At 37.8% G+C, this 14,198-nt stretch overlaps 1 protein-coding gene across 1 annotated transcript; it reads left to right on the top strand.

Annotated features, from left to right (window-relative positions):
- The first annotated feature begins 530 nt into the window (after positions 1-530).
- Positions 531-1,571, top strand: LOC111883818 (uncharacterized). Its single transcript, XM_023880142.2, has 2 exons — positions 531-1,141; positions 1,277-1,571. Exons 1-2 carry the CDS (start codon positions 531-533, stop codon positions 1,569-1,571), a joined length of 906 nt encoding a protein of 301 aa, XP_023735910.2.
- The last annotated feature ends 12,627 nt before the right edge of the window (positions 1,572-14,198 follow it).

Here is a 14,198-nt window from a genome sequence, read left to right as displayed (position 1 = left end):
GGGTCAAATTTTCCCAGTATTGTATACTAAGTTATATCAATTAATTGACACGCTATTTGCTTTATTACATCAAGTTCTCGACAAGATTGTTTTCAAACTAAATTTACTGGTGGCCAAATTCATGATTGCTTGATGCATAAATCAAAGTTATATATAATTAAGACCATGTCGACCTAGAAATGGTGGTTCCGCCTTGGATCCTGTTCCTTGTTTGGTTGTGGGCCTAGAGCAGACCTATTAGATTCGAAAGTTTATTAAGTCTTAATCATATATAAATATTATACATCAGACGATTGATGGATGGGCCCGGTATGGATTCTATCTCAAACATTTCATGTAAATCAAATCCATCAGCATTCATAAAGTCTATATTTTATTATCTATAGACCTCTAGTATGAATGGATTCATACAATAATTTTACAAGTCGAAATCATTATGCACATAAAGAACTAATAATTTTTAGTTTAACTCTCGACTTTTTGAGTGCTATCAAAGACTTATTGTCTTTTCATTCTTGTTATGGAAGAAAATGCCACCTCATAGAAATCCTAGATGTGGCGGCGCCGTAGGAGCTGCACCACCGCCACCACCACCTCCACCACCCCCTCAGTGCGACCCGGTAATGTTCCAGGCTGCCGTAACAGCCGCAGTAGCAGCCACAATGTCCCAAATCAGCACTAATAATATGGGTGGTGTGAGTAATGGTCCCACAAATTCTAACAACGGGGACAGTCAGGGACGCTCGAGAGAGTGTACCTACAAAGACTTTACAAATGCCAAACCTAAAACCTTCAATAGGAGTGGAGGTGTCATAGCATTGCTGCAATGGTTCGAGAAAACAAAATCTGTCTTTGAAATATGTGCATGCCCTGAAGCAAACAAGGTCAAGTTTGCAGCATGCACATTCTCTGAAAGGGCACTCACCTGGTGGAATGGCCACATCAAGACATTGACACTTCCGGTGGCTAACTCGATAACATGGGAAGACCTGAAAACCATGTTGATGAAGGAGTACTGCCCAAGGGGCGAGATAAAAAAGTTGGAAGAGGAACTTTGGGGTCTCAAAATGACAGGCTTCGACATCCTGTCTTATAGCTTAAGGTTTAGTGATCTAGCCATACTGTGTCCAGGAATGGTTCCGTCAGAAAGCAAGAAGGTCAAAAGATACATTTGGGGACTATCTTCCCAACTTCAAGGAAACGTATTGGCCTCAAAGCCAACTACCTTTGATAGTGCCAAAGAACTGGCACAACAACTCATCGACCATAAAGCCAGTCATGGCACTGTGACAACCACCTCCGAACAAGCTAAAGGGGGAAACAACAAAAGGAAGTTCTGGAACAAGAAGAAGGGTCAAACTACTGAAGACCCTGCCAAGAAACAACAAGTGGTTGCTGTAAACGCCGCCACAAGTACTGCCAACCCAACTCCGATAAGGCAATATGCTGGGAACCTGCCAAAGTGCAACAAATGCAACTTTCACCACAATGGCGCTTGCCGTGAAATGCATTGCACCAACTATAACAAAAAGGGGCACACCGCTCGATTTTGTAAAGCTCCAGTCCAATAAAATGCACAAGCTGCCAATGCAGGAGCAAGTCAAACCTGCTATGGTTGTGGAGAGGCACGACACTTCAAGCGGAATTGCCCGAAGGCAAGAAACCCCAACCCTGGTGGAGTGGGCAGGGTTCTGGCGATAGGTCATAAGGAAGCAGTTACAGACCAAACTGTGGTCACCGGTACGTTTCTCCTCAACAATACATATGCATGCATTCTTTTCGATAGTGGCGCGGAGAAAAGCTTCGTGAGCCATCAATTTAAATGCTTGCTTAAACAAAAACCACAAACACTAAAATACATATTCACCGTAGAAATGGCTAACGGTAAAACAGAGAACACTAATGACATTTATACCAGGTGTACCCTCACCTTAAACAATCACTCTTTCCAAATCCACCTTATGTCGGTCACTATAAAAAGTTTTGATGTCATCATTGGCATTGATTGGCTGTGCCCTCACCATGCTGAAATCCTATGTCACGAAAAGGCCGTTCGCCTTAATCTGCCAAGTGGTGAAACTCTTGTCGTCTATGGCGACAAACCCAGTTCAAACTTTTAGATCATTTCGTGTGTCAAGGCCCAAAAGTACCTCCGCAAGGAGTACCACGCCTTCCTAGCCAACGTCGTAGACAAGAATCAAGAAACTAAAAACATAAAGGGCATTCCGAAGGTCTGTAAATTCCCTGGCATATTCTTGAATGACCTTCCAGGAGTGCCCCCTGCTAGACAAGTCGAATTCTGAATCGACCTAATTTCTAGAGCTACTCCTGTAGCCAAATCGCCATACCGTCTAGCCCCAGTCGAGATGCAGGAACTGTCCAGTCAACTAAATGAACTACTATGCAAAGGCTTCATTAGACCATGCTTCTCGCCTTGGGGAGCACCAGTTTTTTTTCGTTAAGAAGAAGGACGGATCGTTTCGTATGTGCATTGACTACCGCGAATTAAACAAACTCACCATCAAAAACCGGTACCATTTGCCTCGAATCAATGACCTCTTCGACCAGCTACAAGGAGCAAGTTTCTTCTCAAAGATTGATCTTAGATCAGGGTACCATCAACTACGAGTTCAAGAGGAGGATATTCCTAAGACAGCCTTCAGAACGTACTATGGTCACTACGAGTTTGTAGTGATGCTCTTCGGCTTAACAAATGCACCCGTGGTGTTTATGGACCTGATGAATAGGGTGTGTCGACCTTACTTAGACAAGTTCGTGATCGTTTTCATTGATGATATACTAGTCTACTCCTGAAGTGAGGAAGAACATAGCCAACATTTACGTCAAGTCCTGGAAATACTGAGGGCGGAGAAATTGTACGCAAAATTCTCAAAGTGCGAGTTATGGATTCGAGAGGTGGATTTCCTCGGACATGTAGTCAGCAAGGAAGGAATACATGTGGACCCTTCAAAGATCAAGGCAATCGAAAGCTGGGCAGCGCCAAGAACACCCACAGAAATCCGTCAATTTTTAGGACTCACCGGTTACTATCGAAGGTTCATCCAAAACTTCTCCAAAATCGCAAAACTACTCACCACCTTGATTCAAAAAGGAGTGACCTTCGCCTGGGGGGATAAGCAGGAGGCTGCATTCCAAACGCTGAAACGAGCCCTGTATAGTGCTCCGATCTTGTCCCTACCAGAGGGAACAGAGGACTTTGTGGTTTATTGCGATGCATCAAACCAAGGTTTGGGATGTGTGTTAATGCAATGTGGAAAGGTCATTGCCTACGCCTCAAGACAGCTGAAGACGCACGAGGTAAGCTATACGACCCACAATCTCGAACTAGGAGCGGTAGTTTTCACCCTAAAAATCTGGAGGCATTATGTCTATGGCACCAAGTGCACTATCTTCACCGATCATAAAAGCCTTCAGCATATCCTCAACCAAAAAGAACTCAACATGAGGCAAAGACGATGGGTAGAATTGCTAAACGATTACGAATGCGAGATTCGTTATCACCCAGGAAAGCCAACGTGGTTGCGGACGCGTTAAGTGGAAAGGAATACTCTGGCCGCCGAGTAAAGGAACTAACCATGACCATCCATTCACACCTGTCCACACAAATCAAGGAGGCACAAGAAGAAGCCTTATAACCGGAGAACATGGCAGGTGAAGTGTTGAGAGGAATGGACAAAAATCTTGAAGTCAGGGATGACGGAGTTCGTTGTCTCATGAACTAGATCTGGATACCGAAATTTGGTGGATTCAGGGATGTTGTCATGAATGAAGCTCACAAAACTCATTACTCAGTGCATCCCGGCTCAGACAAGATGTATTTAGACCTCAAGAAGCTGTATCCAGTGTTCTAAAAGGCGCGCCATGGCGTGAGGCATGGCTTCGCTGTTACGAAAAGCTACATAACGTTGCTGTTAGGCGTGGCGCATGGCAAGGCGTGATATGGCGCGCCATGGCGCATTATGGCGTGTTATGGCGCGTGTTTTTTCGTTTGAGACAGTTTTTTGCTCTTTGTTATGTCTTTTCACATTGAAGATACAAGTATTGTGGTTTTTGTTAACTTTTTGTTATTAGTTATTGATCTAACATTTCTAAAAAGTAGTTATATTTAATATAAATTTATATTTATGTGGTAATATAATTTTAAATTAATACAAAATCGCCGCCTTATATCACGCCTTGAAAAAACGCCATGGCTCGCCATGGCTCGTTAAGCTTGAGGCTTGGCCTTGCCGCCACGCCATGCCTCACGCCATTTAGAACCTTGGCTGTATTGGTGGCCGAACATGAAAGCTAAAATAGCTACCTTCGTGGGCTACTTCAACAACCAGTGATACCCGAGTGGAAGCGGGAGAGAATTACAATGGACTTCATTACCAAGTTACCTAAGACAAGGGGTGGATTTGACACCATTTGGGTAATCATCGACGGATTAACCAAATCCGCTCACTTCCTGCCAATAAAGGAAACCGACAAAATAGAGAAACTGACAAGTATCTACATTAAAGAAATTGTGCGACTTCACGGAGTACCGATATCCATTATCTCCGATAGAGATAGTCGGTTCACGTCATGGTTCTGTCAGTCACTGCAGAAAGCTATGGGAACTAGGCTGGACATGAGTACAGCCTACCACCCCCAGACTGACGGGCAGAGTGAAAGGACCATTCAAATGTTAGAGGACATGCTAAGAGCTTGTGTGATGGATTTTGGTAAAGCATTGGATGCTCACCTACCCCTTATCGAATTCTCATACAATAATAGTTATCACACTAGCATCAAGGTTGCTCCGTTCGAAGCCCTCTATGGCCGTAAGTGCAGATCACCCCTGTGCAGGCCTGAGGTGGGCGATACGCAACTAGAAAAAGTGCAAGTTCCTAACAGCACACTCACTGGCCCGGAGATCATAAGGGAAACAACAGAAAAGATCGCCCAAATTTGAGAAAGGATGAAGGCTTCACAAGACCGACAGAAGAGCTACGCTGATAAAAGACGGAAGCCTTTGGAGTTCCTAGTTGGAGATCGAGTACTACTGAAAGTATCACCTTGGAAGGGATTAATACGTTTTGGAAAACGTGGGAAGTTAAATCCAAGGTATATCGGGACATTCGAAATCCTCGCCAGGATTGGCCCGGTGGCATACAAGCTTCGATTACCACAGGAACTCAGCAACGTGCACCTTACCTTCCATGTGTCGAACTTAAAGAAATGTTTATCTGATGTGACCTTTGTCATTCCCTTGTAAGAAATTGAGATCAATGAGAACCTCCACTTTATAGAGGATCCTGTTGAAATCATGGATCGAGAGGTCAAATCGACGAAACAAAGCTGCATCCCCATCGTAAAGGTCCGATGGACCGCCAAGCAAGGACCCGAATTTACATGGGAACGTGAGGATCAAATGAAGCAAAAGTATCCACATCTATTCCCCATCCCTTGAAGTCCCTCTTAAAAATGCAAATTTCATGACGAAATTCCTTCTAACGGGGGGATAATGTGACAACCGTCAAATTCAAGTCAAAGTCAAAAAGTCAAAATCAAGTCAACAAGTCAAACCGGTCAATCTTGTATAATACTTGTATGATTAAAAGTTATTCTATGAAAACGTACATTTGTATGTCAAAAATTCGAGTGTCTAGGTAAATCTATGTGTTTAACAATGTGAAACCATAAGAAGGTAGTTACACGCATCAAAACACGACTAAGGACCCTTTCGGGGACTTAAAATAATCATAAATGAAGTATAACGGGGTCCACGGACCTTGCATTGCAACATTATCCGATGAAAATGGCTAAAAGTAAATCTCTCTCAAATCTCTCTCAAAATCTCTCAACTTTTTATAGTCAACCGGGTCATCCCGACCCTTAACTTGGCCAAAAATCACTTAAAACGAGAAGTTATTTTGAAAAACAGCTAATTAAGGTCAAAACCCTCTTAGGAACCAAACCCTCTTAGAGGGAACCTCTCAGGGCTGAACCTCTCTTAAGGACCGAAGCTGTCAGAGGCGAAGTTGTCAGAAGCGAAGCCACCCCTCTGACCAAACCCTGCGAACCGAAACTCCACGTTCGGGCCCGAGCCTCCACCTTCGGTCCCTCCTAGTGCCACTCTCGGTCCTTAGCCTGAAGCACCGAACCCCTCGCAGGTTCGCTTCCTTCTTCCGGTTTTCGACTACTTTCGCCTCCTAAGCCCGTTTTTGACGGGATTTTTTCACCAAATTCATATTTTTACCATTTTAAACTCTTAGAACTCATATTTTATTTATTTCTCAAGGATTTATTAATTTAAAATCATTATTTCATTAATAGAAATATCTAAGGATATTTTACCCCACAAGTGGGTCAAGTGTGCCCACTTGCCTCCATGTGTCACTTCCCCATTAACCCAACCCTATCCACATCACACAAACCAAGGAAAACATCCTATCAATCTTGTAACTTGCTCCAGAAACTCCTCTATATAAAGAAATCCCTGGAGGATTTCTTGATTCACTTTGATCATTTCCACACTTTTACACCTTTCTTACCACACAAGGAAGCTTATTTTCTCTCTATTTCCAGCCACTTTTGGAAGTGTTCTTGAGCTATTACTTCACTTTTTGGTAAGTATTTCCTCTAAACTCAAGTGTTATTCCATGTTTTCATAACATCCTTGAATCATCTACACACATTCTAACACCAAAGAATCGTTCTTAGGATCATCCAAGCTTTTACGTGTTCATCAAGTGTTCTCGACTTGATACTCCTCGTATTTGACCTTCCACTCTTCCAAGAATCACTAAAGGTGAGTTCATACCCATACATTTTCTAGTTTTCTTTAGTTTTCACAGGGGGGATACAAGTTAAAACACCAAAACATATTTGAAACTTAACTTGACAGCTTACAACATAAACGTTGTGACCTGTTCACGAACTGTTTTACCCAACTTAAACTTAATATTTTTCAAAATTGTTCAATATTCAAATAGTTCAGGTTTATACCTTTAAAATGACTACTTGCTCAACTCCATACGATTTTCTGCAATTTATAGTGTTTTTACAAAACTGCCTATCACTGCAGCAACGAAATCAGACCAGGTCATGAAAATGAACATTTGCACACTGGTTTGAGACCACCAAAAATTATAAGAAAATTTTTGAACATAGTAGACTCTTTTTCCAAACTCTCCGAGTTTACGGATTTAGTTTTCTACTTACGATGATTTTTCTATAAATAATCTAAAACAGTGACAATTAATAGTTAAATTGTCAAAACAAGTTTAAGAGTTATTCACACGTTGTAACATGCTGAGCAATGTGTGTAAGATTTTATACTTAGCATTTTCAATGTCATTTTATTGAAATATAAGGTCATGCATAAAAAGGTTTCATTTACAATATAAAAAATTTTGATAAAACTATAATAGTTATAGTTTGGACACCTCAAATGGTATACTATCGATTTACAAAGCGAGTATTTTATTACAAAGTACGTGAACATACTAATGAATAAATTTGTGAGACATTCATCTTCGGAGTACTCGTTAGTACAACAGAAATGTCCTGTAGTTATAGCCAAAATCTCTTGTAGGGAGAGCGTGATAGTTGTATATAGATCTATATTGGGTTGACAACCCACACCTGAGCAGCTTGCAACAGCTAGACCGGCAGGTCTGGGGTGACAAGTGTCATAACATTCCGACGCTTGAAGAACATCGAGTATGAGGTCTTCGAGTCATATTATGGTTATAACAACTCACATGGGAAATTAACAAACACGCCGTTCACGGGAATTTAAGGATTTCACAAAAAGGAGTTTTATTTACATATAAAACCACATATAAGTATGATGATTTACTTACGTATACTAAGTCTTGGTTCAGTTAAGACTACAACAAACCTTTTAGAAAATATTGGATTTTCTAGAAACAAACTGATAACAAATTTTAAGGAACAAGATTCATTTGTCACTCATAAATTGCTTATTAACTCACTAGCTTTAATGCCGATACTCTTTCAAAAACAACTTGTATTCTCAGGTAATCAGTAATACAGGTAACTACAAGACTTTTTGAAGGCAAGACGCTAAGGCGTAGATTTCTTTTGAACTATTTTGACATCATATGTAATTTATTTGGAAACATGTATTTTGCAATGATGTAACCTTTTAAATTATATTTATGGTGGTTGCGTTTACTTTCTTCACTATGGTTATGATACTGAACATGACGTCCTCCGCCCCCGAACATTTCCGCCGTTCCGGTTTGGGGGTGTGACATATTTTGTTATGTTTTTGCTATATAGGCTTTGTAGTAATTATTGTCCGTAAAATTTTGTGTTTTCTTTATTATGATTTCGCTGTATATTAAAAATATCAACCATAAGATTTGATTAAAAAAATATATTGTTTTCTTACAAAGAACTAAAGTCGTTATATTTCAAAAAAATGTTATTTGTTAAATAAGCTAATGATTTCATTAAGCAACTGATCCATATTATTTCATCTATTAAACATTTTTTATCTCTTAATCTTGCCATTTAATATATCTTAATATAAGACACCAATGATCTTACCCGAGTTATATACGAGAGACGGTTGTTGAGATATAACTTCATTGCACATGTTACATCCGACTTGGTTGTAAAAGCAAGTTAAATAACGTTTTCATCGATTACCCTTGCACATGACGTGATTGATAAATAGTAACATATATGCATATTTAGATACACTTTTTTTGAGTTCGTGTCACAACTTTAGGTAAGAATATCTATGGTAGCTATACTAATAATATTGTTATCGATTGGTATTTTCTTATGTTTTGCTATTAACAATTTCCATTTTCATAAATTATATTTTTATGGTTTTGTTATGTAGGATTTGTGGTAATTATTTTCCGTAAGATTTTGTGTTTTGTACATTTTGACTCGACTGTATATTTAAAATATCAACCATATGATTTGGTTAAGAATTATATTGGTTTCTTATAAAGAACTAGTGTAATGTTTCAAATATTGTTATTTGTTCAAATAAGTTAGGGAGATGGCTTCATTAACCAGATTGGCCATACTATTTTTCAACAATCAAACATTCTTTAATCTCCTGAGCGTGCCATTTAATATCTTAATAGATGATGCCGACCATCTTGTCCAATTCCAATTTATATACAAGAGGCAGTTGTTGGGATGTAATTATATTATACATGTTACATTAAACTCGATTATAAAACATGATATATAATATAGTCGTCGAAAACCCTGCATATGAAATGATCGATAAACAATAACATAGATGAATTTGTACGTACTTAGCAACATCTGTTTCATGGTTGTCTAGTCGCTCTCATTGCTTTGGGTTGACTCTGGGGCTGTCAGTTCGATTATTGTAAAGGTGTATTACTAACGTAAGTTAAATTGGTTTTAAGCTCTATTCACCATGCTTCATAGTTATTTTGAACATAAGGGCAATTTTATCACTTTTTATGAATACCATGAATTGCTAACACTATATCTTGTAATTATGTTGGTACATATTATTTCGATATTTGAGAGTTAAGTTTAGATCACTTAATGGTGTATTAATTGGTTACAAGGGTAAAGCAAGGAGTTTGGTTAAGTATAAGAAACGAAAGCAATTAAACGTGACGTGTCATGGTGAATTTATACGACACCGAAATGGTGAAGTACATTACTAAAATTGAACGATCTCAATAACACGACAGATAAAAGTGAGATTACATGACAAGTTGTGTAGAAGTACAATGTTAAAATAGGAAAGCTTACACGACACCTTTGAAAGTATGATGCTTAAGTGGAAAAGAGGTAGAAGGCAATGCGTAAAAGTAAATTACAAGATGACATCTAGTGAGAATGTGACAAGTAAAGGTCCGGTAACACGACATGTTATGACAAACATCACAAACCGATTAAAAATGAGTGATTTGGTAATTTATCTTCCCTTTCACATAAAAACTCCTTCCAAAGCTTCAGATGAGCTAAATCCAAGAGAGAAAGCTAGGTTCATCTAAATCTCAAGAGAATCTAGAATCCAACTCTATCATTAGGATCAAAGGAATTATCCTCTTTTTTTTTTTTAGACTTATATGAGTTTTATTTGTGGAATTAAAAAGGGTGATGAAACCCTAGTTATTTATTCTTTTATGGAAGGAAAGTTTTAATGATATGTGTTAATAAGATCGATTGTAATTCATAATGTTTTGGTTATATATCAAAATCATGGCCAACTATTGTTTGTTATTGGTCGTTACACATTAGGATTTATAAAAAATAACTTCAGTGTAAATTTTGTGATTTTCATTCCAATGATTTTTGCTAAGATTTACCATTAACCGAAAAAATGCAATACAAAAGTCAGCAATTTAAAATATTATGATGTTTTTTTTTTATTTTTATCAAGAATTTGGTATTTCCTTTTTTTTTTTTTTTTTTTTTTTTTTTTTTTTTTTTAATTTCTACATCTAAGAATGTGGCTGATTCAATATATTTAGAATCATGCATTATATGGCATTACATATACATGAAAGTATATATTGTTAATTTGAGTAATTTTTGAAATTTGAAATATGTAAAATGTAGAGAAATTTTGGATTGTACAAATGCTTTGACATGAAATTGCATATGAATGAGCGGCATTTTATTATTTGGTAAGAAGGATTAGTCTTGCCATGAGGCGTATCCAGATAGAAGAATGCTTTTTGAAGTGCAAAGTAATATGAAAACAAAATGTTTTAAATGTGAAAGTTTTATATCTAATATGTATGTAACACACAAGACAATTTGTTTTATGATTTTTTATGTGACATGTATTCTACATTTACAAATAAAAATAGGGGGGGGGGGGGATTATGGAAGACTTAGCCTTTTAGTATGACTTTTAATGAAGATTAGAACACTTTACATAACTGGGATTAGAATGAGAAAAACATTAACTACAAGAAAAATAGCCTTTTACGACGTGAAAACCACGACACTCGGTGATTTATGTTACGCAAAGGAGAGTGACATTAAAAGAGTGTCGTCTATTAAAAAAAGTTAAGGATTTAGGTCACGCATTATTGCGTGCCCTTAAAAGTGTCTCATGTAAAAAAATTAAAAACACGGAGGGCACTCGTGCGTCCTCTGTGAATGTCGTTTTATATTTTTTTAAGAAACGCGCGTCTCTAAGAGGGAAAATGAAATCCCCAAATTTTTTAAACACCCGCCTTCTTCTCCTACATTCATTTCCATATGACTCTCATATCTACCCTACATCGTCTCCACCTCTCACCCACATCCACTGCCTCACAAAATTTTCACAAGCTAACGATTCCATAGCCTACTAGCGATTGAGGGTTATTTTCACATCTGCTCTACTTCCCATCGTCCATCTACTTCTGCCCTAGATCCGACGATTGAAGATTACAAATATGTGTAGGGTTTTATTTTATTTTAAGCTTCCAGTTCTCCTGTTTCCATGGTGATCGACCGATGGTGAAACGATTCAGCGCCAAAAAAAGAAGCGGCTCTCCATTCTCTTCTCGAATGAGATTTCTAAGGATTTACATCGGTATCTCAAACGACTTCAACTCTTTTCACAGATTTCTTCCCATCTGATTTTATGATTTCAGATTTCTTATTGGCGACTCATTTCCTCTCCCATCGAGTTCGAAATTTTCACTCAAGGAAGTAATGGCAGCGGAAGATGATGAAGGGCCTTCAATGGTGCTTTGTTTATTACACTATGGTAGCGGAGATGACGGTGTTGTTGATAGCCCTAAACAATAGTCATCTTAAAAGAAATTATCAAAGAGAAAGGTACGTATCAGTTCTAGAGTTCTTATATAAAATTAGGTCAGCTGTACCCTTCTTATATAAAATTAATGAAATCGATTTTAAAAGCAAGCCATAATATTGATTTTGAAATCGAGCCCCAGATTTCGGAATATAGCCCTGCCTGTTACCATTAAAATTTACCCCTGCTTCTGATTTTTTAGCTTCCTGGTCAGGCCGACTCATAGAACTATTCCCCACAAACCCTTTGACTTCCGAAACATCACCCCCATCCTTGTTCTTTCCCATAACCTTGTTACTTTTCCAACTTTGCCCCTGTTCAATCTTTGAATCATTAGACTTTCCTTTCATTGGCTGAATATTCCCATAATACCCTTGCCCATTTTTACCTCCTGTCTTCCCACCTCTATCAAAACTAAATTCCAAATTTTCCTGATTATTCCCATTATACCCTTGATAGCGAATTCCAGCAGAAGCCCCAGAATTTCCAATTTTCGGATAATTCCCTTTTTGCCCCTGCTTGCGGTTTCCAGCAAAAACCCCTGAACCTTCATTTTTTGAGAAATTCCCTTGATGCACCTGACTCGAAAACTGTTTTCCCCCCCTGTAGCTTCTTTTGAAAACAAATTTCCATTATTTCCTTTGGTTTTCTTCACCACATCAACAAACCCATCATTTTGTTCCTTAACTTCTTTAGTGCTGGCAAGAAGCACTTGCATAAGATCCACAGTAGCTCCTTCTTTTCCTTTCTCTATTTTACTTCTCTCCTCTTCTTCTTTCATCTGAATAGCAGTAACATCAATCGAGATTAGTGGAAATTGGTTTTTATTTTTTATAGTTGATACTTGAGAAAACCTTATATGTTTTTTTTTATTTTGTGAAAATTAATTCCAGGTGAAAACAGAAAATGGTATGTTGTGTTAGAAAATGACAATCATACCCTTGGTCACAGTAGTCTTATATCATTATTTCCATTCTCACCTTCACTCCAATGCCCATTATTAGTAGAAATCAATGAGCTCCTTGCCAGCTGCTGCTGCTGGAAGTCGGTCTGATAATGAGATGAAAGATGATTGTTGCCAACCATCCTTGAAGGATTTGCAGCATAAAGTTTCTCTTGGTCATGCCATACACTGTTATATAGTTCATGGTTCTACATAAAGTGAAAACTTTTGCTTCTAGGTCATCCAAATGTACAATGTGATTTTTCTTAACATCAGGTACAAATGTAGATTTTTCATAACAGCAGTGAAAATCTTAATCAGTTGAATGTGTGTTTCATAACATCAGGTACAAATTTACAATGTGATTTTTTTATTCAATTACAGGGTAATCTTATTCCGGAAGGCCATAAAGTTCTTATCTTTTCCCAGAGTTGCATAATGCTTGATATTATTCAGGTTTGTTTCAATGCCTAACTAAATTGGCTATGTTTCTTGTTCTTTTTCTTAACCAAAGTTTATCAACTTTGTGAATATTATTCTGACTTGTTTTGATATTTATTTTTGATATTTTGTTCTTAATGTTGGTTCTAACTTCTTGTTTTTTCTTTTTTTTTTTTTAAACAGTTACAAGGGACCTGAATAGGGGTTTTCTGAATTTGTAGTGATGGCTGCAGACACTGAAGATTTTGAAATGATTTCCCATATTCAATTCCTTACTAAATATAAGGTATATTTCCCATATCCCATATTCCATTCCTTACTAAATATAAGGTATGACACCTGAAATTGTACAAGGTAGGGGCCTTGATAAGGCTGCTGATTGGTGGAGTGTTGGAATTTTACTTTTAATAAATCACTATTAAATTCCCATTACTTTTAGCGTGAGGGTAATAATGTAATTTTGTTCGACCTTGTATCTTTGCAGCCTTCGTTTAGAGGTGGAAACTTTTTGATATTGATATCACAATGCTAGTAACAAGTGTTCAACCTGATGATCATAAGCTGGAAGAACTTGTGGTTCGCGAGGTATATCAGACATTCAAGGAATGGTAAGGCGTAGATGGCATTTGTGTTTTCATTTGGTATAACTTTCTGTTTAGCTCCTTTTACCTGTTTACTTTTTTTTTTTCTGTCCACTCATTGGTTTTTATTCTTCTTTTACCCAGTTCCAATGATCTACATGATGGATTGCACAGAAAATGACTGTAGTTCACTACTCAAGTCATCAACTAAGGTACTTGATATCCCTTGATTTTGGCTAGTGTATGTATTTGTAAATTCAATTAAAAGTTTTGATATGTGTATATCATGTTCCATGTTAGAGGCATGGGATATCATGTTTACATCTATGAAATGTTGACTACATGTTCATCTCAATGGTTTACTTAGATTTCATGTCTTGTATCTGTATCAGTTCTTAGTAGAACTTTTTTTTAACAATGGAATCACGGGTGGCTATGATTCTGTTTTCCA

Source organism: Lactuca sativa, chromosome 7 (assembly GCF_002870075.4).
Source record: "Lactuca sativa cultivar Salinas chromosome 7, Lsat_Salinas_v11, whole genome shotgun sequence".
Lineage (NCBI taxonomy): Eukaryota > Viridiplantae > Streptophyta > Magnoliopsida > Asterales > Asteraceae > Lactuca > Lactuca sativa.
This window is presented reverse-complemented; position numbering and strand designations above follow the sequence as displayed.

Excerpts from the sequence above, each read along its gene's own strand:
- LOC111883818 (XM_023880142.2), top strand. The coding sequence starts at position 531 with ATGCCACCTCATAGAAATCCTAGATGTGGCGGCGCCGTAGGAGCTGCA. Across the intron at positions 1,142-1,276 it reads CTGTGTCCAGGAATGGTTCC|TCATGGCACTGTGACAACCA; the intron begins GTCAGAAAGCAA and ends CCATAAAGCCAG.